Source organism: Podarcis filfolensis (assembly GCF_964270895.1).
Source record: "Podarcis filfolensis genome assembly, chromosome: 3".
NCBI classification, from domain to species: domain Eukaryota; kingdom Metazoa; phylum Chordata; class Lepidosauria; order Squamata; family Lacertidae; genus Podarcis; species Podarcis filfolensis.
Window position 1 is genome coordinate 122,293,919 of NC_139606.1, and position 25,877 is coordinate 122,319,795.

At 48.7% G+C, this 25,877-nt stretch overlaps 1 protein-coding gene across 4 annotated transcripts; it reads left to right on the top strand.

The window, feature by feature from the left end:
- Nucleotides 1-1,486: 1,486 nt before the first annotated feature.
- Nucleotides 1,487-25,078, top strand: LOC310758513 (uncharacterized protein). Of its 4 annotated transcripts, none has more exons than XM_083605065.1 (6): nt 1,487-1,859; nt 2,744-3,236; nt 3,444-3,525; nt 3,985-4,067; nt 5,113-5,239; nt 8,831-14,078. In XM_083605065.1, the coding sequence occupies exons 2-6, from the start codon at nt 2,823-2,825 to the stop codon at nt 10,438-10,440; spliced, it is 2,316 nt and encodes a 771-aa protein (XP_083461191.1). In that variant the 5' UTR covers nt 1,487-1,859; nt 2,744-2,822; the 3' UTR covers nt 10,441-14,078. The 4 variants fall into 4 exon arrangements, with proteins under 4 accessions (XP_083461191.1, XP_083461188.1, XP_083461190.1 ...); XM_083605062.1 differs by lacking the exons at nt 1,487-1,859; nt 3,444-3,525; nt 3,985-4,067; nt 5,113-5,239; nt 8,831-14,078 and adding exons at nt 1,991-2,216; nt 20,475-20,556; nt 20,817-20,899; nt 21,110-21,236; nt 21,737-25,078 and having other exon boundaries at nt 2,744-3,248; XM_083605064.1 differs by lacking the exon at nt 1,487-1,859 and having other exon boundaries at nt 2,025-3,236.
- Nucleotides 25,079-25,877: the final 799 nt, after the last annotated feature.

Sequence of the window (25,877 nt, forward strand, 5' to 3'; positions counted from 1 at the left end):
CTGTGGGCGCAGGATCCTGGGCCGGATGGGTCCCTTTGGCATGATGCAGCTGCCTCAGAGCTCTCCCTGGTTTCTGAGGAGTCCTGCATGGAGCCTCCATGGACAGAGCCAGTCTACCTTAGAGGGCAAAAGGCGCTCTCCTCCTGCTTGGGGCGCCTGGGTGCCACTGTGGGCGCAGGATCCTGGGCCGGATGGGTCCCTTTGGCGCGATGCACCTTCCTCAGAGCTCTTCCTGCATGGAGCCTCCAGGGGCAGAGCCAGTCTACCTTAGAGGGCAAAAGGCGCTCTCCTCCTGCTTGGGGATGCCTGGGTGCCACTGTGGGCGCAGGATCCTGGGCCGGATGGGTCCCTTTGGCGCGATGCACCTTCCTCAGAGCTCTTCCTGCATGGAGCCTCCAGGGCCAGAGCCAGTCTACCTTAGAGGGCAAAAGGCGCTCTCCTCCTGCTTGGGGCGCCTGGGTGCCACTGTGGGCGCAGGATCCTGGGCCGGATGGGTCCCTTTGGCGCGATGCACCTTCCTCAGAGCTCTTCCTGCATGGAGCCTCCAGGGCCAGAGCCAGTGTACCTTAGAGGGCAAAAGGCGCTCTCCTCCTGCTTGGGGGCGCCTGGGTGCCACTGTGGGCGCAGGATCCTGGGCCGGATGGGTCCCTTTGGCGCGATGCACCTTCCTCAGAGCTCTTCCTGCATGGAGCCTCCAGGGCCAGAGCCAGTCTACCTTAGAGGGCCAAAGGCGCTCTCCTCCTGCTTGGGGCGCCTGGGTGCCACTGTGGGCGCAGGATCCTGGGCCGGATGGGTCCCTTTGGCATGATGCAGCTGCCTCAGAGCTCTCCCTGGTTTCTGAGGAGTCCTGCATGGAGCCTCCAGGGCCAGAGCCAGTCTACCTTAGAGGGCCAAAGGCGCTCTCCTCCTGCTTGGGGATGCCTGGGTGCCACTGTGGGCGCAGGATCCTGGGCCGGATGGGTCCCTTTGGCATGATGCACCTTCCTCAGAGCTCTTCCTGCATGGAGCCTCCAGGGGCAGAGCCAGTCTACCTTAGAGGGCCAAAGGCGCTCTCCTCCTGCTTGGGGCGCCTGGGTGCCACTGTGGGCGCAGGATCCTGGGCCGGATGGGTCCCTTTGGCATGATGCAGCTGCCTCAGAGCTCTCCCTGGTTTCTGAGGAGTCCTGCATGGAGCCTCCATGGACAGAGCCAGTCTACCTTAGAGGGCAAAAGGCGCTCTCCTCCTGCTTGGGGGCGCCTGGGTGCCACTGTGGGCGCAGGATCCTGGGCCGGATGGGCCCCTTTGGCGCGATGCACCTTCCTCAGAGCTCTTCCTGCATGGAGCCTCCAGGGCCAGAGCCAGTCTACCTTAGAGGGCCAAAGGCGCTCTCCTCCTGCTTGGGGGCGCCTGGGTGCCACTGTGGGCGCAGGATCCTGGGCCGGATGGGTCCCTTTGGCGCGATGCACCTTCCTCAGAGCTCTTCCTGCATGGAGCCTCCAGGGCCAGAGCCAGTCTACCTTAGAGGGCAAAAGGCGCTCTCCTCCTGCATGCAGCCTCCCACTGCTCTCCCAGATTGTTAGACATCCCGTCGACTGTCCCCGGGACAGGGGAGGCTGCTGGTCCCTTGACAGCTCTGGCCCTGCCTGCCTTGAGCCCTGGCCCCAGAGGCCAGAAAGTGCCAGCCCTCCAGGCCCCCCCGCCCTGCCTTCTGCCCTGCCCTCTTTCCCCCTCCGGCTCCCAGGCTCCCCCCAAAGGAGACCAGCTGGGCGCGCCCGGCTAGGCAAGGGTTAAGAGCAGCTGAGCCGCCCTCCTAGAGAGGAGGGGAAATGGCGGAGGCGGGTCTTCCGGAGCCCCTCCCTGGCCCCTCTGGCCTCCTCCGGTGAGTCTCCTCTCTCCCCTCGGGTCCTCTAGGGGGGGCTCCTGCAGGGAGGGGCAGGCAGGGCTTGGCCAAGGGGGGCAGCGAGGGGGTTTCTCCAGCTGGGGGTCCCCAGATGGTCTTGGACTACAACTCCCATCATCCCTGAGCCCTGGCCTGGCTAGCGGGGGGTGATGGGAGTTGTAGTCCAGCCACATCTGGGGACCCCCAGCTGGAGAAAGGCTGGTCCAGATGCTGGACTGAGGACCCCGCGGGGCCCCCCCTTCCAGCTCCGCCATGAAACGGAAAACTGCAGCCCAGACCGAAATCGCAGATCTGCCTCCCCCAGACTGAAGAGGAAGCCTCTCACTTTTCTTTCCGGTTGGGACTGCCTGCATTTGGGCCTTCAATATTTCACCTTGAAGAAGCTCCCATTTCTTTTAGCATTTCAGAACATAGGATCTCGCCCAGTATCTCCTTAAGCCTTTTAAAATTGGCCGCCTTAAAGTGAATTCCTGACTACACTCAGCTTTCGTTTCCCTCTGTCTCAGGAAACCTCAAGAGGACATGATCACTTCCGAGTTTCCCAGTACTTCCACTTGGTTGATCAGTTCCCATCTGTTGGTGAGGACCAGGTCCAAGAGAGATGATCCCCTTCTTGTTTCTTCCGCCTTCTGGGTCATGAAATTGTCAGTGAGGCAATTCTGCATGGTCACTTTCCTTAGACCAGGGCTAGAGGCTTACTTCTCTTTCTTCTTCCTTTTTTCCTTTTAATGAAAGTTCAGCCAGGGATATAGTGCAGTCCAGCCCTGGCTCCTAGCAAGACTCAGCCACGCTTGCTCAGGAAACATTTCTCTTCTCCTGACCATGTATCAGTCTGATAACAGACCAATATGTTTGCTTTGTAGGCTTTGCTAGTACCTCTAAATCGGACCATCAGAACTTGGCAGAAAGCGAAAGGATTCCTTCTGATCTCTTGGAGGCTTCATGAGAGCCCAGATGGATGAGCAAGACTCAGCTGACCCTGAAGCAGGAGGAGGCCCTGCCCTCCAAACTGGGAGCAGTGGGAGATTATGGGAAAACTCAGAGCAGAAGATCCCAGGTGAGGAGGACACCCTCTGCTCAGAGGTGCAGAGCCAGCAGTTGAGACAGTTCTGCTCCCAGGAGGCCAAAGGACCCCGAGAGGCTTGCGGCCGACTCCACCACCTTGACTGTCAGTGGCTGAAGCCAGAAAGTCATACGAAAGCTGAGATGCTGGACCTGGTGATCTTGGAGCAGTTCCTGGCTGTCCTTCCGCTGGAGATGGAGAGCTGGGTGAGGGAATGTGGAGCGGAGACCACTTCCCAGGCTGTAGCCCTGGCTGAAGGTTTCCTCCTGAGTCAGGCAGAGGAGAGAAAGCAAGCAGAGCAGCAGGTGAGAGAGACTTTCCTCTGGAAACTCCCAAGGGGCTCCAGGCAAGACAGGGAGCCTTCCAAGATGCTCTCCTAACGGCTCGCCCTCTTTGGAGAAGCAAGGGATGAGATCTGCTCCCCTAAAGTGTTTGCTCCGATCTTTCCTTTTCTAATCCTTCTCCCCATTCTCTGTTTTAAATCCTTGTTACTCTTTTAGGAAAAGGGTCTCTTTGCGGAAATGGGCCTGGATTCCTGTGAGGCAGAAAAGACTCCGTTGGACGCCAGAGGGAGGCCACTGGGTAAGGAGGAACTCGTCTTTCTTCTCATTCTGTGGATCTTGAAAATAATCTTTGGGTTCTGTTCATCATTTGGGGGGGAGGCACTTGGGGCCAAGAGCCCAAAGGAGGGCAGATGTATTTTGACAGGACATAAATTTGAAATGGGTACAATGTCAAAATGCACTCAACAAGCAAGACCTTTTCCATGGCACATCTATGGCACTTATCTCCAAGTGCCGAACCTCTAGTTATAGGTAGGTAGCCGTGTTGGTCTGCCGTAGCTGAAACAAAATAAAAAAATCCCTTCCAGTATCACCTTAGAGACCAACTAAGTTTGTTATTGGTATGAGCTTTCATGTGCATGCACACTTCTTCAGTTACACTGAAACAGACTTCTGAAAGAGACTTCTGTTTCAGTGTATCTGAAGAAGTGAGAGACGCAGGAGCTGATGGCTTGCCATTGACTTTTGTCTCTTGCAGGTGAGAGATGGATGCCCCCCAGACCTCCTCATCCATCTTTTCATGAGAACGGAGGAGAAGCAGCAGCTGTGGAAACAGATCTGGTATGGGGAAAGAGCTTTGTGGGGAAAGAGTCAGAGGAGTGGGGCAGCCAGGGAGCCTCTGGGCCGGAAAGAATTTCTCCTCCTCTTGGCTTCTGTCAAAGCCTCGGTCCTGAACAAAGATGGACAATGCCATTCGAAAAGGTTTATGTTCTGAAAGGAATGAACAGCCACCTCACCTCAACTATCCTTCTGAATTTCTCTGTATTTATCAGTAGCTGCAGTTATATTTCTATATTGATCAAAAAAGGCTTCTAAGCAGTAGTCAGGATTAAGTAGCCCCATCAGCTGCTAGAGATCCCCCCCTGTGCCCCCATGAGCTCCATGAAGTTGGCTTTAGGGCACAGGGAGGGTCCCATCGCCCCCCAAGCAGCACACAGCGGGAGTAGAAAAGGGATCATTCTGTCTGTCAAACAGGAATGCTTCCGTAGACAGAATAATTTGAAGAACACCATGTGGAGTTCCACCCATGCAAACAAAGATTTATACCCACTGTCAGATGCTGCTGGTGGTTGCTCGTGAGTAACCAGTCAGGACTCCGACCTGTCTTTTACAGGTTTTATTGTACAAACTATTTACAGTGCAGATCTACAAAGTTCATGTCCGTCTCAGTCACTTGCAGAATCTGGGAGTGGCCCCTTCCGGCTTCTCCCCCAACATAAGAACTTCGACACCCCAAGCCTCCTCCTCCCTTCCTCCTTATGTTTCACCCCTCTGCGCAAGCTGGCCGACGCAAGTGTCGTGCGTCCCTCCTGGCCAGCCTGGCGAGGTGAGGCGCTGCTCCTCAGGAGTTTCGGAGACTCTCTGTAGCCCAATGGCCCCCTTGCATCCCTCCCCTGTTCCGATGGCAGTCCCCTGACACCCATCATTAAAATGCACAATAAAGTAAGACAATTAAAATGTTCAAGTAAGTGTCTATCATTAGAATGTGCAGCAAAGTAATCCCATTGAAACAACACAACAATCAACAGACAGAAAACAATCAAGCAATGTGTAGTAGATAATCTTTATGCTGTCTCAGAAGAGGACCTTTTTCCTTTTCCTTCAGGGTCCTCTGTGCTTTGAAGATGTCGCTGTGTATTTCACAGAGGAGGAGTGGGCGTTGCTGGATACTGACCAGAGAGCTCTGCATAAGGAAGTCATGGAGGAGAATCGTAGGATTGTGGACTCTCTCAGTAAGGCTTCCTGCTGGATCATAATCTCTTTTCTTCCTCCACACTTGCCTTTTAAAACCATGATCAGGCTGCTCTCAGCTGCCCTTGCCTTTTTAAATGTAGACTTCATCATGGGGACAGAAGATGAACCTGCTTCTATTAGGTTTATTAGTTTTTGCTTCTGTAAATTATTGGTTTACCAAAGAGATGACTGAACTTGCAAATGGGTCCCAGCAAACAAAATGGCTGGGGCAGGTTCCACAGGGGGGGATGCACTGGGACAACCGATCTCAGTGATCATGGGTAGGAGGAGGAGTTACGCTAAGACCAGACCGTGTCATTACCGAGGAAGCAGGCTTAGTCGTTGTCTGAGGACTATCCCTGCCTCCAGGTCTGACCGGACCAGACGGATACTGGAATCAGCAAGGATACCCACACGACCTGAAGGTGCTGCTGTGCAATGCCAGGTCAATGATTCATAAGACCACTGCCATCCATGACTTGATCATGGATGGAGGACTTGACCTGGCATGTGTGACAGAGACTTGGTTGGATGAAGCAGATGGGCCTGTCCTTGCCGCTGCTTGCCCACCAGGTTTCTCTTACACACAGCAACCCAGGTCATGTGGGCGGGGAGGGGGGGTTGCAGTGATTTTTAGGAAGTCATTAGTTTGCACCAGGCATCCTATTGAAAAGACCCAGTTCTCTGAGTGCATGTTCTGGAAGTTGGGCAATAGGGGCAGTACAGGATTCCTATTGGTGTACCGACCTCCCCGCTGCACCAAGGATTCCCTGCCCGAGCTGCTTCAGGTCGTGGCAGATGTTCTCCTGGAGACACCTAGTTTGGATGTCCTTGGGGATTTTAACATCCATGCCGACATGACCTTACAAGGGGCCGCTCGGGACTTCGTGGAAAGCATGGCCTCCATGGGGCTGTCCCTGAATAAGTCTGGCCCAACTCATAGCCGCGGGCATGCCTTGGACCTGGTGTTTACCTCTATGGATGTTGGTGATCTGACACTAAGTAAAAGCGAAATGAAAGAAGTGCCATGGTCAGATCACTTCCTGGTGCAACTGGACTTCTCTGCGACCCATCCCCTCTGCAGGGAGGTGGGACCGATTCAGATGGTCCGCCCCCGCCACTTAATGGATCCAAATGGTTTCCAGAGAGTGGTAGGGGATGCTTTATCCCATGTTGATGGCCTTTCAGCTGATTCCCTGGTGGTCCGCTGGAATGTGGAGTTAACCAGGGCTATTGACTGTTTGGCTCCAAAGCGCCCTCTCCGATTGCATGGAGCCCGGACAGCCCCGTGGTTTTCGCCGGAGCTGAGAGGGATGAAACAATCGTTGAGACGGCTAGAGCGCCGGTGGCGGAAAACTCACTCTGAATCAGACCGGACACAGGCTAGAGCTCAACGTCGAGCCTACCAAGTGGCGGTAGCGACAGCGAAGAAGACTTTCTTCACTGCCTCTATTGCATCTGCGGAAAACAGCAGCAGGAGACTCTTTCAGGTGGTTCGCAATTTAGCGGAACCACTGCTCCATCAGGGCCCAGTAAGGGCCACATGATTTCCTGCAATGATTTTGCAAAGTTTTTTGCAGATAAAGTTGCTCAGGTTCGAGAAGAGGTAGATGCCACCGTGGGAGCAGGGCCGGGGTGGGAGAGTGCTAGAGTTCTGTATTGTCAAGTTGTGTGGGATCAATTCCAATCTGTTACCTCCGAGGATGTGGACAGGCTGCTTGGACCAGTGAAGCCAACCACCTGTCTCCTGGATCCTTGCCCATCCTGGCTTATAAAAGCTAGCCGGGAAGGACTGGGCGATGGGCTTCGTGGGGTGGTGAATACTTCCCTCCATGAGGGAGCCTTCCCAGACCCGCTGAAAGAGGCGGTTATTAAACCGCTTCTTAAAAAAACATCTTTAGATGTGGCCACGTTGGCCAACTATTGCCCAGTCTCAAATCTTCCATTCTTGGGCAAGGTGATTGAGCGAGTGGTTGCTGAACAACTCCAGGCACGCCTGGAAGAAGCGGACCATTTGGATCCCTTCCAGTCGGGATTCAGGCCTCATCATGGGACTGAAACTGCCTTGGTCGCACTGGTTGATGATCTCCGGCGGGCTAGGGACAAAGGTGAGAGCTGTTTCCTAGTTCTGCTGGATCTCTCAGCGGCGTTTGATACCATCGACCATAACATCCTTCTGGACCGTCTAGGGCTGGGAGCTGGGGGCACTGTCATACAGTGGTTCCGCTCCTTCCTCCTGGGCCATGTTCAGAAAGTGGTGGTGGTGGGGATGAGTGTTCAGACCCCTGGGCTCTCACTTGTGGGGCGCCTCAGGGTTTCGTCCTCTCCCCCATGCTTTTCAACATCTACATGAAGCCGCTGGGAGAGATCATCGGGGGTTTGGGCTGGGTGTTCATCAGTATGCGGATTATACCCAGATCTACCTCTCTTTCAAATCAGAACCAGTGAAGGCGGTGAAGGTCCTGTGTGAGTGCCTGGTGGCGGTTGGAGGTTGGATGGCAGCTAACAGATTGAGGCTGAATCCTGACAAGACAGAAGTACTGTTTTTGGGGGACAGGAGGCGGGCAGGTGTGGAGGATTCCCTGGTCCTGAATGGGGTAACTGTGCCCCTGAAGGGCCAGGTGCGCAGCCTGGGAGTCATTTTGGACTCACAGCTGTCCATGGAGGCACAGGTCAAATCTGTGTCCAGGGCAGCTGTCTACCAGCTCCATCTGGTATGCAGGCTGAGACCCTATCTGCCCATGGACTGTCTCGCCAGAGTGGTGCATGCTCTGGTTATCTCCCCCTTGGACTACTGCAATGCACTCTACGTGGGGCTACCTTTGAAGGTGACCCAGAAACTACAACTAATCCAGAACGTGGCAGCTAGACTGGTGACTGGGAGCAGTCGCAGAGACCACATAACACCGGTCTTGAAAGACCTACATTGGCTCCCAGTACGTTTCCAAGCACAATTCAATGTTGGTGCTGACCTTTAAAGCCCTAAATGGCCTTGGTCCTGTTTACCTGAAGGAGCGTCTCCACCCCCATTGTTCTACCCGGACACTGAGGTCCAGCACCAAGGGCCTTCTGGCAGTTCCCTCACTGCAAGAAGCCAAGCTACAGGGAACCAGGCAGAGGGCCTTCTCGGTGGTGGCGCCCGCCCTGTGGAACGCCCTCCCACCAGATGTCAAAGAGAACAACAACTACCAGACATCTGAAGGCAGCCCTGTTTAGGGAAGCTTCTAATGTTTGATGTATTATGGTATTTCAATATTTTTTTGGAAGCCGCCTAGAGTGGCTGGGGAAGCCCAGCCAGATGGGTGGGGTATAAATAATAAATTATTATTATTATTATTATTATTATTATTATTATTATTATTACGTTAAGCCAAACAAAATCCATCCTGGAAAGTGCCAGGCCTTTTGAATCTCAGCTTTCCATCAATATGTCTCTCTCTTAATGCCAGTCAAAAAAGGCATTCATTAACCCTGTAGTAAAACCTCAAATCTAACTCCCTTATTTGTCTATCACAAGTGTTTATTAGCATTGTTTAATAAGTTGGGGCTCCATTTCTTCCTGAGACTCTAATCTTCTCTCATTTTTGCAGGTGGTGATGGATTGGAAGTTGTGAACAAGGGAGACCACGACAAATTACACACAGTGGGGAAGTTGTATGAATATTTGGAGTTTGGAGAGAGCATCAATCGCAGCTCCTATTCCACTTCCTATGAAATAAATCCCATTGGAAAGAATCACCATCAGTGCTTGGAATGTCAAAAGACTTTTAGTCGGAAGGGTAATCTCACTTCCCATCAAAGAAAGCACAGCGGGGAAAAACCCCATCAATGCTTGGAATGTGGAAAAAGCTTCAGTCAGAGGGCTACACTCACTACACATCAAAGAATTCATACAGGCGAGAAACCATATCAGTGCTTGGAATGTGGGAAGAGCTTCAGTCAAAGGACCCATCTCACTCGCCATCAAATAATTCATACAGGGGAGAAACCATATCAGTGCCTCGAATGTCGAAAGAGCTTCAGTCGGAGGTCCGATCTCATTTCCCATCAGAAAATTCACACAGGGGAGAAACCATATCAGTGCTTGGAATGTGGAAAAAGCTTCTCTCAGAGGGCTAAGCTCACTTACCATCACAGAATTCATACAGGGGAGAAACCATATCAGTGCTTGGAATGCGGAAAGAGCTTCTGTCAGAGGTCTTATCTCATTTCCCATCAGAAAATTCACACAGGGGAGAAACCATATCAGTGCTTGGAATGTGGAAAGAGCTACAATCACATCTCCAAACTTACTTGCCATCAAAGAACTCACAGCGGGGAGAAACCGTATCAGTGTTTGGAATGTGGAAAGAGTTTTACCCATAAGGAAAGTCTCACTTTCCATCAAAGAATTCATACAGGGGAGAAACCATATCAGTGCTTGGAATGCGGAAAGAGCTTCCATAGGAGCTTCAATCTCACTTCCCATCTAAGAACACATAGCGGGGAGAAACCCCATCAGTGCTTGGAATGTGGAAAGAGCTTCAGTGTGAGGGCTCACCTCATGGCCCATCAAGTAATTCATACAGGGGAGAAACCCTATAAGTGCATGGAATGCGGAAAGAGCTATGCCTGGATGTTAAATCTCACTTACCATAAAAGAATTCATACAGGGGGGAAACCATATGAGTGCTTAGAATGTGGTAAAGGCTTCAGTGAGAGGGCTAAGCTGGTAGCCCATCGAAGTATTCATACAGGAGAGAAACCATATCAGTGCTTGGAATGTGGGAAAAGCTTCAGTAGGAGATCTAATCTCACTTCCCATCAAAGAATTCATACAGGGGAGAAACCCTATAAGTGCTTGGAATGTGGAAAGAGCTTCCGGCAGAAAGCTCAGCTCATACCCCATCAAAGAATTCATACAGGGGAGAAACCATATCAGTGCATGGAATGTGGAAAGAACTTCAGACAGAGGGCCCAACTCACTTCCCATCTAAGTATTCATGAGGGGAAGAATCCACATCAATGCTTGGAATGTGGAAAGAGCTTCAATAGGAGGTCTCATCTCACCTGCCATCAAAGAACTCACAGCGGGGAGAAACTATATCAGTGCTTGGAATGTGGAGAGATTCATCTGGAAGGTAAGTCTCACTTCCCATCAGACAATTCATACAGGAGAGAAACCATATCAATGCTTGGAATGTGGAAAGAGATTCAGTAGGAAAGGAAGTCTCCCTTCCCATCAAAGAATTCATACAGGGGAGAAACCATATCAGTGCTTGGAATGTGGAAAGAGCTTCTTTCAGAGGTCAAACCTCAAGGCTCATCAGAGAATTCATGCAGGGGAGAACCCATACAAATGCGTGGAATGTGGGAAGTGCTTTAGTAGGAAGGAACATCTCACTTCCCATCAAAGAATTCACCGTGAGGAGAGACCATATCAGTGCTTAGAATGTGGAAAGAGCTTCAAATGGAAGAAGCTTCTCACTTTCCATCAAAGAACTCACAACAAGGAGAATCATAGTATTTGAAGATGGCCATCACATCTCTTAATCTCCTCTTTTCTAGGCTCCACATGCCCAACTCCCTCAAACTGGTTTATGCCCAGTATTTTCCTTTCTCTTCCCCGGCTCCGACCTTCAACAGGAAGGACTGGTGGTGAAGAGAGCACCTGTGCCCCACATCTCTTCAGCTTCCTCCCAGAGTCTCACAGTCCCTTGATATACATTGTCCATGTTAGTATTATTTGTACCCACATGAATCAGAAGGAAGGAGTAGGGGTCAGTTGGCTTTAAAAGACATGGCAACTTCTCTGTCACATTGTGAATCTGCATACCATCTGGGACATCCTCTTTTCTCCACACACTACTTCTTCTGCCCCCTCAGTAGGGAGTCACCTATCACCACCACGTCTCCTCCTCTGGGGAGTGGCAGGAATTGTTTGATATGCTGTACCTTCCAAAACCTCCTTGGAGCATTCTATGGTCTACAAGTGCTGTTCTTGAGCTCTTGTCTGTTGGAGTTGCCTAGTTCATTTCCTTGGAAGATAGCAAGTGGGTTATCAGCATACTCATCCATGATCAGTAGCCGTGGATCTGAAGGAGTTGGGTCAGGAATGAAAAAGGACTCCTCTAATAATACTATTACTAATAATACTAATAATGACAATTTATTATTTTCCCCCTGCCCATCTGGCTGGGTTTCCCCAGCCACTCTGGGCAGCTTCCAACAAAAGAGTAAAAATACATTATAACATCAATCATTAAAAACTTCCCTAAACAGGGAAGTCCATCTCCTCTTGTCTCTTCCACCTCTGCGGGGTGGCAGAAATCATTCTGTGCTCTGCACCTTTCACAGCCACCTTGGTGTATTCTGAGGTCGGCAACTGCTGTCCTAGCTCCTCTGGCCCAGAACTGGTGTCCAAGGTGAGAGCATGGAAGCCATTCTGCAGCTCCAGTGACAAAGCGTGGTTCGTGACTGTCCTACTTCTGTGTTTCACATTCCTCCAGGGGTTGGTCTTTTGCAGTGGGCGATCTTCCTCCAGCCTGGGGCCACCCCATCTGTGTTGCTGCTGCATCACAGTCAACCCAGCTCTATCAAGAAACTCGGCATGTTGTCCTGTAGCTCAAAGCATGGCTAGGAGGGCCTCAAGTTGCTGTACCTTCTCTTCCAGCAAGACAACCAGTTTGCACTTGCTGCAGGTATACAACTGTATGTTCTCCGGCAGAAAGACAAGCATGGCACAGGTGTTGCAGGTCACTGCAGCAGCGCCCTCGCCCTGCATGTCTCTTGGTCCTATGCACGCCATGGGACAATACTCTGGGCCTCCCCCTTAAATGCCCTCGCAAATGCCTATGTTTGCGTGGCCTCTTCGTGAGCTCCCAGAAGCTGCAATGAGCTAACTTTGACTGCTGCTGGTTGCTAACTCCTTCCTCTGCTCACTTCCTCTCAGGAGCCACATCTTCAGGCCTGCAACCAACCAAGCCTCTAGCACAGTGGTTCGCAATTAGCTAATTAGCCCCTAAAAAGCAACGGATTTTAGATATGCTATAAAAAAATACCATAAAATTTGTGATATTACCACAAATTGCCTATCCCCAGCCAGTAGGAAAAACCTGTCTCCATTGCTGCACTACAACTGAATTTTTTTAAAAGCAATTGTGTCTCTAACTTGAAAATGTTCTATATGCAGAAGGCTTTTCATATGAGAGAGCATTCCTTGCTCGTAATCTGCGATGGTACAACTTAACAAAACTTTGCAGCATATGGGTCTTCTAACTGCGGGATCTTGCACCTTCAAGACATAGGTGAAGGCTTCGTCAGGGCTTGATAAAGTATTGGTGAAAACAGCCGGAATTTTGTAATGATTTGATGATGATGATGATGAGTCCTCCGGTGCCCAAGTTTCACCCCTGACTTTAATTAGTTTAATACAGTTTTATTTGGAGTGAGGTTTTTATTCTTGCTGATTACCCAATAGGAGCAACCAACTTTTTAACTTATTGGGATTCTGCCCTACGTCTTTTTCCTCCCACCCCAAAATGCAGCCACATAATTTCCCAAAGATAACAAGGAAGCAACATCCACGCAGGCTGCCTTTTGCACTAAATAGGCATGGGTTACTTATTGATGCATCGCCCAGGACTGGTATGAGGGGCAGAATGCGATGGCGGCTTCACTTGGAGGTATATCGCAAACAAAAGCACCATCACTCTTGGCTTGTGCTGGAGGCAGAGGGACTCAGGAGCGGCGGCAGTTTCACCAGTGATCTACCGCTGAGTAGCTGACTCTGTAGAGCTGGACCATGTATCTTGGCTGCTTATTCTTTTCCGAAGGCGGGAAGAAGCAGCCAATATAAATTCCAGTCGTCACGATATATCAGCATACACCGGTATTTAGCTGCTGATATATCACGATGTTGAAAAGAAAGTATCGCTCAGCCCTAACACTAAACTAAATCATCAGATGGTGAGCTATTCTGCTAATCATCGTCGCTATTTGCATAGCTATTTTGCCTGTTGGACTTCCAAGATGAGACATGAATCCCAAACACATCAGGCAAGATTCACTGCAAACCCTGCCTACAAGCAGTGGGAGAGTCCTCTAAACTTTATAATCTTTGAATAATAATAATAATAATAATAAATTTTATTTGTACCCCGCCCTCCCCGGCCAGAGCCGGGCTCAGAGCAGCTATCATCATATAAATAACACAGCATGCATAAAAGCAGGCATCAATTAATTAAAATACATCTTAAAATTAATTCAGACAAATTAACATCTGGACAAATGGCAGTTGACAGGTTAAGATTGAGAGCAGTTAATACTTGCCAGGACCAACTGTTTTCACATATAAGGACCTGTGAACAGGCTGGGAGGCCTCCTTCGTGCTTGTTCTTATACAAAGGAAAATAGGTCAGGCTGCAAACCCTGACCCTGACCCTGACCCTAACTGGACTTGCTGTTATTCCCTTGGCTCTGTGTTTTATTTAAAGGTGTTCCCTCTGCTGGCTATCAGCCAAGTGGTGTAGAAGTAAATCCTTGCCACAATTCCCTGGAAAGCTAAATCTGCGACTCCCTTGGAATAATAGGGAGAAGACAGGACTACTCTTGCAATATATGAACAGATTGCTTTTAGACGTAGATTGTGTACGGACAAATAGAATGGTGTTTGGAATGCATTGCTATAAAGCACAGTGACTTGCTCATAGTTTTCTACTATTACAATAATCGGACTACTTCTATATTGCAAAGTATCAGTTTCAAGCACTTTGCTTTGTTTTGACCTTTCTCTGACTTTTCCCACTTCATTTCTCTTCCAAAAATGTTCAATAAAATATAAATATTAAAAAGAGAGAAGTTGGATGGGGTATTTCCTTCTGGTTTTTTACCCCGTGGGGAGATCCATAAAAGAAAAAAATGTCACCCATTTATTTCTAATTGTGCAAAATTGTCCAAATGTGGGCACGGAAGGCTTTTCTTGCCATTTATTTACATGGAAGCAAAACCTTTATTTAACTTCTTTCCCTTCTGGGGCAGTTGCTAAAAAAGTGAGTCATCAAAGGTGGTAACAAGAATATGGAGAAATGTATATATATATATATATATATATATATATATATATATATATATATACACACCGTATATATGGGACGCGGTGGCGCTGTGGGTTAAACCACAGAGCCTAGGACTTGCCAATGAGAAGGTCGGTGGTTCGAATCCCCGCGACGGGGTGAGCTCCCGTTGCTCAGTCCCTGCTCCTGCCAACCTAGCAGTTCGAAAGCGCGTCAAAGTGCAAGTAGATAAATAGGTACCGCTCTGGCGGGAAGGTAAACGGCATTTCCGTGCGCTGCTCTGGTTTGCCAGAAGCGGCTTAGTCATGCTGGCCACATGACCCAGAAGCTGTATGCTCGCTCCCTCGGCCAATAAAGCGAGATGAGCGCCGCAACCCCAGAGTCGGCCACGACTGGACCTAATGGTCAGGGGTCCCTATATATATATTCCAAACTAAAACATTAATCTAGAGAGGAATAGAATGGAAACGGAATTAAAAGAGAGAAAGTAAGAGAGAAAGAAGAGCAAGAGTAAGAGACGGAGAGAGAGACTTTAGAAGGTAAGGATATTAGGATATATTTGTGGTGCTGCTGTGGTCGTTTAACAAGCCAGGCTACCTGGGGTGAGCATACCACAGACAGGGAGCCACCACAGAAAAGGCTGGTTCTCATCTTGTCACCCTCTGAACCAGTGGCGTAGCGTGGGTTGTCAGCACCCGGGGCAAGGCAAGTAATTTGCGCCCCCTAGAGTGAGTGAGCCAGGTAGGGGCAGAGAGCTGCGAGTGCGAGGGCCCCCCTCCCAGATGTTGCGCCCGGTGCGGCCGGCCCCCGCTGCACCCACCACGCTACGCCACTGCTCTGATCCTCTCGGGGAGAGGGGACATAGAGAAGGGCCTCGGGTGATCCTAGTGTTGGGAAATGAAATTGTCAGGGAGGCAGATTCTGGGGAAATCGAAGCCTCCCAGGACTACTATCTCTCTCTTTTTTATGTTTGGTCATCTGCTCTCGGAAGGCATCACCCAAGCCTTCAGTCTGGCTTGACGCTCTATGACAGACCCCCACTGTAAGGTCACTGTGGTTTCTCTTTCAACCATTTTTGCCTATATACTCTCAATCTGATTTTCAGGCTCCAGGTCATGGATTTCTTCACAAGTGTACACATCTGTCAGGGGCTCGGGAGCAGGAGCACAGGGGAGAGAGGAAATGGAGAGCGAGGGGGAGGAATCCGAAGGCAGCGGTCTAAAGCCTGAGACGTAGGGCTGCGCGCTGCGGCTGTGGAAGTGAAACTGAACTTCAATAAAGACTTTTGTATTTAACAACGAAGCAGCGTTGGTCCTTTGTGAGCTGGGACCTAGGGCAGCTCTGACAACATCCTTTATATATAATGCTACTCCTCCTCTCTTCCTGTTTGGTCTGTTCCTTTTGAACAGGTTATACACCTCAATTCCCACATTCCAGTCATGAGTCTCATCCCACCAGGTTCCAGTAAGGCCTATAACAGGGGTCAGCAACCTTTTTCAGCCATGGGCTGGTCCACCATCCCTCAAACCATGTGGGGGGCCGGACTATATTTTGGAAAGAAGAAAAAAGACCAAATTCCTATGCCCCACAAATAACCGAGAGATGCATTTTAAATAAAAGGACACATTCTAGTCATGTAAAAACACACTGATTCCTGGACCGTCCACAGGCCGGATTGAGAAGGCGATTGGGCTGCATCCGGCCCCCGGGCCTTAGGTTGCCTACCCCTGGCCTATAAGGTCAAATTTGCCATCCTGTCTTAAGAGCTCTGCTTCTTTCCCATCCTCTGAGACAGGTGTGTGTACATGCAAATCAGGCAGACTTTCATCTTGGTATTGGCAGTTAGCATCAGATTCTCCCAGACTCTCTTGGATCACTCCCTACTGAATTTTACATGGAAATTCGGGATAATCCTGTATTCTACAAAACAGGAGTCCCAAGCAGGCGGCGTCTTCCGGGCCGGGGGCCGCCCTCGCTTTGCCTCCTGCCCTTGTTAACGGAGAAATCTGAGGGCTCCCTTGGATAAAAAACAAGGACACCAGCCCGGAATACCAGAGCAAAACAGCAGCCAGCAGGCTTAGTCTTGATTGAAGACTGTCGTAACAGGACTCCCACCTGCCACGAGGTGGAACAAGATGGAAGCCCTGAACAAAAGAGGACCCAAACTTTTATTAGCTGCTCATCCCCATGTTACACCCCCCCCAAACTACATCATGGGTACATCATGAAAGGGGAGGTCTGGTGGCAGGGATCTGAGCATCCTGGACCCTGCCTCATGGTTCCCCTTGCCCTCCACCAAACACCCATCAAGTGTAACAAAAAAAGATATTTCTATTTCCCTGTTTCCCAGCCAAGTTCATCACACCCTTTTGTCTTCATCTGGGTTTGTTCTTTCTGGAATGGCTACCTGTCTGGCACTCAGGTATCAGGATGCCAGGGATTATCCCTCAGGCAGAGGGGCTGCTGAGGAGCTGAGCTCACATGTCTATAGGAATTTCTGAAGTTTTCCAGTGAGCCAGTACAGATATACATTGATCACTGAATTCTTACATTTGGTATCGTGCAGCAAAGGCCCTTTGAACAGATAGGAAGAAACTGTGATGAAGTGTTTTGTGGGGACAAGTCACAAAAGCGATTGTGCTGGTTTTGGAAGTGGGCTGCATGTGCATGAGATCTGCTGGAGGGGCAACCCCCCCCCAACCTACACATAAATTCCTGCAACACTCCCCCTGCACATCCCGGGCGGGCAGGGGGCGCCTCTTTCCCGTCTCTCGGCTCCTGGCCGGGCTCCTTCTCCTCCTCCGGCCCCCAGGCTCCCCCCAAAGGAGACCAGCTGGGCGCGCCCGGCGGGCCAAGGGTTAAGAGCAGCTGAGCCCCATTCCTAGAGAGGACAGGAAATGGCGGAGGCGGGTCTTCCGGAGCCCCTCCCTGGCCCCTCTGGCCTCCTCCGGTGAGTCTCCTCTCTCATCTCGGGGCGCCTTGGGGTCCCCGGGATGCCGGGTCAAGGAGGGACCCCCGTTCAGGGGGACAGAGGCCGGGCGAGGGGAGGCGCTGCTGCTGCTTCCCGGGGCTGCGGAGGGGCTTCCCTGCTTGGCCCTCCGGAGGACGGGAGGGAGCCTCTTCTGGCACGACGCGGATCATGAGAATAATGAAATAATAATAACAATAAATTTCATTTATATCCCGCCCTCCCCAGCCAAAGCCGGGCTCAGAGCGGCGAACAACAGCAACAATACAGTGGTACCTCGGGTTACAGACGCTTCAGGTTACAGACTCCGCTAACCCAGAAATAGTGCTTCAGGTTAAGAACTTTGCTTCAGGATGAGAACAGAAATCGTGTGGCGGCAGCAGGAGGCCCCATTAGCTAAAGTGGTGCTTCAGGTTAAGAACAGTTTCAGGTTAAGAACGGACCTCCAGAATGAAATAAGTTCTTAACCCGAGGTACCACTGTAATAAATAATAATAATAATAATAATAATAATAATAATAATAATAATAATAATAATAATAATTCTTTATTCATCCCCCGCCCATCTGGCTGGCTTTCCCCAGCCACTCTGGGCGGCTTCCATAAAATATTTTAAAGGAATAAAACATCAGACATTAAAAACTTCCCTCGCCTCTCAAGCGACGCCTCAGCTGCCTTTCAGGGGGAAGTAACCCCCCCCCCATTCAGACATGTTTTGCACAAAATGGGCAGAGATGTCCGCAGCCGGGGGTCAGGATGCGGGCTCTTGGTTCGTGAATCGGTTTAAACCAAAGCAGGAACAAAGAGGCAGGAGGACAGAAGTGAGTGAGAGCGGTCCCTGTGACCCCCCATGCGCCAGGTCAGGAGCGCCTCTGGCTGGGCTGGGATTCAGCCTCCTCGAGAGTCATTTTCCTCCTCTTCCATCTGAAGTCTCTGGGTGAAGGCGGGAGGAGCCTGTGATTGACAGCAGAGCCAGGCCGGAGTGGGGGTGCAGTTCCTCCGAAAGGCCACCAGGGGCCGGAGCCTCTCTCTCTCTCTCTGATTGGCTGCCCAGCCAGTCAAAGGGGGCGGAGCCAGCACTTTGGGCGGGAAAATAAAAGGAGCCCTTTCTGAGGGAGTTTTTAGTCAGGGACAGAGAAGAGCAAATTATTGATCATTATTATGATGATTTTATCATTTATACCCCTCCCATCCGGCTGGGCTCCCCCAGCCACTCTGGGCAGCTTCCAGCACATATAAAGCCATAGTAAAACGTCGACCCTGAAAAGCGAAGCTTCCCCAAAGAGGCCTTAAAGTGAGATAGGGCTCCTTTGGAGAGATAGAAGCAGAAAGAGGGATCCGGAGAGGCCTGGACTGAGGGAGGAGAAGTGGCTCTGGATGGAGCCTCCATCCTCTCTGAGGGGAATCTGGTCCCTCACCATGTAGCCTTATGAGGCTTTGCCCTCGGGTGGGAAAAATATTGCACCCGGGAAAGGGAGATGAGGGTCAACAGACACTCAAGGAATAGTTTCGGAGAAAAAGCTTTAGTTCTACCATCCATGAACTGGTAGAAGGCGCAAGTGTGATAACTCACAAACAAGCACAGGTTCGCAGTCATTCCCCTTCCAGTTCCCTCCCCTTTCTCCTCCCTCAGGAGTCCTGCCCATGAGTTCCTCTGAGCATGAACAGAAAGCTCTCTTGGGACTATTGTGGACTCTTGGCCCCCTTCCCAGGAAAGGGGGTCGAGGAGCCTTGTGGTTCAGCATGTCCGAGATGTTGCAACTAGAGTGAGATAAGATTCAGTTCTCAGGCCTGCTCTGAGCAGAGCCTATTCGTTAGCTTTTCGAAGCCTTCTCGTACTGATAAAAAACTTTAGCTGTGGATTTTTAGAAGACAAAAGGAATTTTGGACAGTTTTGAGGCCTGGTTGGGGGGACGGGACTTCGGGCCTAGATGGGGTCACCTGTCCTCACCTTCCTTCAACCAGAGGAAGGAGTGCTGCTCCTCACATCATTTTTTATTTTATTACCTTGTTGGGCATCCACACTGTTTTCCATAGATGCCTCCCACTTTCCTGTTGCAATTGTTTGCATTTGGGCCTTCAATATTTCACCTTTAAGAAAGTCCCAACCATCTTGGACCCATTCAGTAATTCTGGCCCTGGGACCTCACCCAGTAGCTCCTTAAGCTTTCTGAAATTGGCCTTTTTAAAGCCCAGAGTGCGAGTCTGACTGTACTCAGCTTCCCCATGCCTGTGAATCATGAAACCCAGAGGGACATGATTATGGTGATGATTATGATGATAATAATAATTTTTTTATTTAGACACTGCCCATCTGGCTGGGTTTCCACACGTTACCCAGTACAGTGGTACCTCAGGTTACAGACACTTCAGGTTACAGATGCTTCAGGTTACAGATTCCACTAACCCAGAAAGAGTACCTCAGGTTAAGAACTTTGCTTCAGGATGAGAACAGAAATCGCGCATCGGGAGGCCCCATTAGCTAAAGTGGTACCTCAGGTTAAGAACAGTTTCAGGCTAAGAACGGACCTCCAGAACAAATTAAGTTCTCAACCCAAGGTACCACTGTACTTCCACTATGTTGATCACTTTGTCCCTGTCTCAGGTCCAAGAGAGATGATCCCCTTGCTGCTGCTTCCACCTTCTGGGTCATGAAATTGTCAGTGAGGCAATTCTGCATGGTCACTTTCCTTAGACCAGGGCTAGAGGCTTACTTCTCTTTCTTCTTCCTTTTTTCCTTTTAATGAAAGTTCAGAGTCGGGCTGTGGTGCAGTCCAGCCCTGGTTCCTAGCAAGACTCAGCCATGCTTGCTCAAGAAACATTTCTCTTCTCCTGACCATGTATCAGTCTGATAATAGACCAATATGTTTGCTTTGTAGGATCTAAATTGGACAATCAGAACTTGGCAGAAAACGAAAGGATTCCTGGAGATGGAGAGCTGGGTGAGGGAATGTGGAGCGGAGACCACTTCACAGGCATTGGTCCTGGCTGAAGGTTTCCTCCTGAGTCAGGCAGAGGAGAGAAAGCAAGCGGAGCAGCAGGTGAGAGGGACTTTCCTTTAGAAACTCCCAAGGGGCTCACCAAATTCTCAACTAATGGCTCATCATTTTTTGGAAAACATTCAGTGAGTTAGATCTGATACCCCCAAAGATTTTGCCTCTGCCATTTCTTTTCCAACTCTTCTCCCCATTCTCTGTTTGAATCCTATTTCAGGCAAAGGATCTGTTTGCCGAAATGGGCCCTGATTCCTGTGAGGCAGAGAAGACTCCGTTGGACGCCAGAGGGAGGCCGCTGGGTAAGGAGGAAGGCGTTTTTTCTCATTCTGTGGATTTTGAAACTAATCTGTGGGTTGTGTAAATCTTTTGAGGGAAGGCTGAAAGCCCCAAGGGGGGGGGATGTATTTTGACACAACTAAAATTTGAAATGGGTACAAATGTCTAAATGCACTCAGCAAGGAAAACTTTTAATAAGGCCTATCTGTAGTTAGAGATGAAGTGCTGAACCTCTGAGAGATGCAGGAACTGATGGCTTCCCACTGACTTGTGCCTCTTGCAGGTGACAGAAGGATGCCCCCAAGACCTCCTCATCCATCTTTTCATGGTAGTGGAGGAGAAGCAGCAACTGTGGAGACAGATCAGGTATTGGGAAAGAATCAGGGAGCCTCTGGGCCCATTAAAATGCACAATAAAAGAATTCCATTTAAACATTATAATAAGCATACATAATTAACGTATGTAGGAAAATAATCCCATTAAAACAACACAATTAACAGACAGAAAACAACCGAGCAATGTATAGTAGATAATCTTTATGCTGTCTAAGTGGAGGACTTTTTCCTTTTCCTTCAGGGTCCTCTGTGCTTTGAAGATGTCGCTGTGTATTTCACAGAGGAGGAGTGGGCGTTGCTGGATCCTGACCAGAGAGCTCTGCATAAGGAAGTCATGGAAGAGAATCGTAGGATTGTGGACTCTCTCAGTAAGGCTTCCTGCTGGATCATAGTATCTGTTTTGAAATCCAATACATATCTATATGTGAGGAATTTTCAATATTTTGATGGAGCACAACAGCACCACCACCAACATTTGGGATTCTAATTCCCCCACAGCTCACCTTAAATGGAGAGCTATCTACCATTTGGTCTGACAATATTCTTCCTCCACATATGGCTTCTTAAACCATGTTCATGCTGGTCTTCACAGTGGTGAGGGAAGTTAAAATAGCTTCTGTCAGGTTTTTTTGTCTCTGCTTCTGTTGGCCTTTGGTTGACCAAAGCGACAACTGACTTTGCAAATGGCAGAGATTCCATGATTGGGCCAAACATAATCTATCCTGGAAGGTGCCAGGCTCTGGTCCCCATCAGTGTGTATGTTAATGAGCATCAACAAAGGCAGTAAAGCTTGTCCTAAGGGTATTGTTCAATAATTTGGGGCTCCATTTCTTCCTGAAGTTCTAATCCATTTCTCTCTTTGATGCAGGTGGTGGATTGGAAATCATGAGCAATAGAGACCATTACAAAATTGACACAGGAGAGACCTCCTATTCCACATCCCATCAAATAAATCCCATTGGGAAGAATCACTATCAGTGCTTGGAATGTAGAAAGACTTTTAGTCGGAAGGATAGTCTCACAGCCCATCAAAGAACACACAGTGGGGAAAAACCCCATCAATGCTTGGAATGTGGAAATAGTTTCAGTCAGAGGTGCAATCTGGTGTCGCATCAGAAAATTCATACAAGGGAGAGACCATATCAGTGCTTGGAATGTGGAAAGAGCTTCAGTCACAGCTTCAATCTCACTTCCCATCGAAGAACTCACAGTGGGGAGAAACCATATCAGTGCTTGGAATGTGGGAAGAGATTCCGTTTCAGCGGCTCGCTCACTCTCCATCAAAGAATACATACAGGAGAAAAACCATATCAGTGCTTGGAATGTGGAAAGAGCTTCAGGCAAAGTTCTAACCTCATGGCCCATCAAATAATTCATACAAGGGAGAAACCGTATGAGTGCTTGGAATGTGGAGTGAGCTTCTGTCAAAAGGCTAAACTCACATCTCATCAAATAATTCATAAAGGGGAGAAACCATATCAGTGCTTGGAATGTGAAAAGAGCTTCAGTCGGAGGTCCCATCTCACTTCCCATCAGAAAATTCATACAAGTAAGAAACCCTATCAGTGCTTGGAATGTGAAAAGAGCTTTTGTCAAAGGGCTAAGCTCACTTCTCATCAAAGAATTCATACAGGGGAGAAACCATATGAATGCTTGGAATGTGGAAAGAGATTCACCCATAAGGAAAGTCTCACTTCCCATCTAAGAATTCACACAGGGGAGAAACCATATCAGTGCTTGGAATGTGGGAAGAGATTCACCTATAAGAACAGTCTCACTTCCCATCAAAGAATTCATACAGGGGAGAAACCTTATCAGTGCTTTGAATGTGGAAAGAACTTCAGTCAGAAAGCCAAGCTCACAGCTCATCTAAGTGTTCATACAGGGGAGAAACCATATCAGTGCCCCGAATGTGGAAAGGGCTTCAATCGCAGCTCCAATCTCAGTTGCCATCTAAGAACTCACAGCGGGGAGAAACCCCATAAGTGCTTAGAGTGTGGAAAGAGCTTCAGTCACAGCAGCTCTCTCTTTTTCCATCAAAGAATTCATACAGGGGAGAAACCATACCCATGCTTGGAATGTGGAAAGTGTTTCACTAGGAAGGAACGTCTCACTTCCCATCAAATAACTCACAGCGGGGAGAAACCCCATAAATGCCTTGAATGTGGGAAAGGCTTCATTCAGAAGGCTAAGCTCACAGCCCATCAAAGAATTCATACAGGGGAGAAACCTTATGAATGCATGGAATGTGGAAAGAGCTTTGGTCAGAGGGCTAAGCTCGCAGCCCATCAAATAATTCATACAGGAGAGAAACCCTATAAGTGCTTGGAATGTGGAAAGAGCTTCAATCAGAAAGCTAAGCTCATGGCTCATCAAAGAATACATACAGGAGAGAAACCACATCAGTGCTTAGAATGTGGGAAGAGCTTCAGTCAGAAATCTAAGCTCACAACCCATCAAAGGATTCATACAGGAGAGAAACCACATCAGTGCTTAGAATGTGGGAAGAGCTTCATTTGGAGGGCCACACTCACTTCCCATCAAAGAATACATACAGGGGAGAAACCATATGAGTGCTTGGAATGTGGAAATTGCTTCAGTAGAAAGGAACATCTTATTTCCCATCAAAGAATTCACAGTGAGGAGAGACCATATCAGTGCTTGGAATGTGGAAAGAGCTTCAAATGGAAGAAAAGTCTCAGTTTCCATCAAGGAGCTTACAGCAGGGAGAATCATAGTATTTGAACATGGCTATCACATATCCTTTCACTTTCCAGGCTAAACATATGGAAATCCCTTGAACGGTCCTCATAAGGAACCTCTGGGATTAAAAATAATTATATTTATACCCCACCCATCTGACTGGGTTTCCCCAACTACTCTTGGCAGCTTACAGCATATATAAACCATAGTAAAATATAAAACATTAAAGACTTTCCAATGTCTTCTAAAAGTTATGTAGTTCTTTATCTCCTTGAGATCTGAAGGGAGGGCGTTCCACAGGGTGGGCACCACTACCAAGAAAGCGTTCAGCCAGGTTCCCTGTAGGTTCCCTCTTGCTGTGAGGGAACCAGCAGAAGACCCTCAGAGGAGGACCTCAGTCAACATGCTGTATGTGCTTGATATCTGGTTGGAGAATTCGGTATTGGCTCCTTCAGGAACAGCCAACAGTTTATTCCATTCTCCACCAGTGTAGTCCGGAATGTTGTCTTCTCCACCAGTAGCATGACATCAGAAGTTGTCATGCTGTTGAACGATCTGTCTTGGATGTGGGAGCCCAGAGTGATGTTGAGTAAGAGCCTTTGGTCCCTGTTGAATGTAAGACAGCTGGACAGCTTGACAGCGGCCTCAGGTGATCTTGCACCCAAAGGTGGGAGCTGAGGAGATCATCTTCATGGATCATAGAACAGTAGAATTGTAAGGGACCCCAAGGAGCATCCAGTCCAATCCCTTGAAATGCAGGAACTGAGAATAGACTCAGCAGGCAGGAGGGTGTTTTATAAAGAAGGTACCAGTCCAAAGGAGCCTGAGACCATCAGAAGGGCCCTGCTGTTTCCACATTGGCTAACCAGGTGTCCATCATGGTTTATGAGAGAGGCTGGATCAATGGCAATACTTGCAGCTGCAACATGTTTTAACATCTTTCTTTGGACCAGCAGCTTTTACAGAATCTAAGACACCTGAGATATTAGAACAATTGGCTAAATCCTTTGAGACTAAAAAGCCAGGGATTGTTTTCTATAGATACCTGGTTTCACTCAATCAATTTGACATACAAAACCTGAGAAACGAACAGAATAAAGAACTGGAGGTTCCTGTCTCAGCCCGTCAGTGGGACAAAGTTTTAACTTCGGTAGCTCATGTTTCATTAGATTATGAATCATGTCTTATACAACAAAAAATAATGTTGATAATTTATTGGATGCAATGTATGACACTTGCACATTTTGGGAGGGAGGAAAGTATTATGCTGTATAAATACTACTTTGGGGGCAGGGAATTGAAATTGTCAGGGGATAATATTACCCTAAACCACATACCAACAACTATATGTGGACGACTAATGCCCTTCCTTCTTCTGAAAGACTGAAATTGATTCTAATGTAAAATGTGGATATTTAAATAGACATTAGATATAACTTTTGACTTTGTTCTAACTGTTCCAGTAGTAATTGCATTTAACCTTCCGATAGAATGCATCAGTGAATGATTCCTGTGTGGCTGCATTTTGTAACCCTCACGCTTTCTTCCTACGCTGTGTGAACATTGCATGGGCTTCTAGGAGGGAAATGGATGTTTTGCCAAAGGGTTACGTGTGGAGTTAGCATCTGGGGAAGAACTAGTATTTCTCCTGGAAGCTATGTGAGGCCCAGAGAGAGGAGAGAAAATTTTGGTCCTCGTCCCTTCTCACTGATGGTCTGGTTGCTAAGAAAACTGTCCGATGAGTTGTAAGATAAGACCTAACGGACCGGGAGTATGCTAGATAAATAAGGGAAATGATATCAGTATAGAGCCATGCGTGTTTACATCCCATGTCCTGCAATCTTTCCAATGTGTGTAGTAGGATGTTTTGATGTTTATGATCCTGTATTTTATGACTCTCTGTGTGCTGTGTTTGAAAGTCTTGTCTGAGCTTTGTTCTGATGTGCCTCGTGGCAGTCCTCTTCTTCACTGGCAGTACAACTAGAACAACCATGTTCTAGTCTATATTTGCCTATGGCAAATATAATATCTTGAATGCATTTATAAAAATAACCGGTCTACTTATTTACCCCTATATTGTATTGTATCATGTTTCAAACAGTTCATTTTGCTTTGTTTTGACCTTTTTCCACCTTTTTAACTTCATTTCTCTACCGAAACCTTCAATAAAGTATCAGTATTAAAGGGGGGGTCATAAAAGAAAAAGTGCCACCCAAAAGTACATCTAAGGAAACCGTTGTGGCTGTTACGAAAAAGGAGCAATGCTGCTGAGTGCTCCAGATGGCTGGAAAGCCAAACAGGATGTT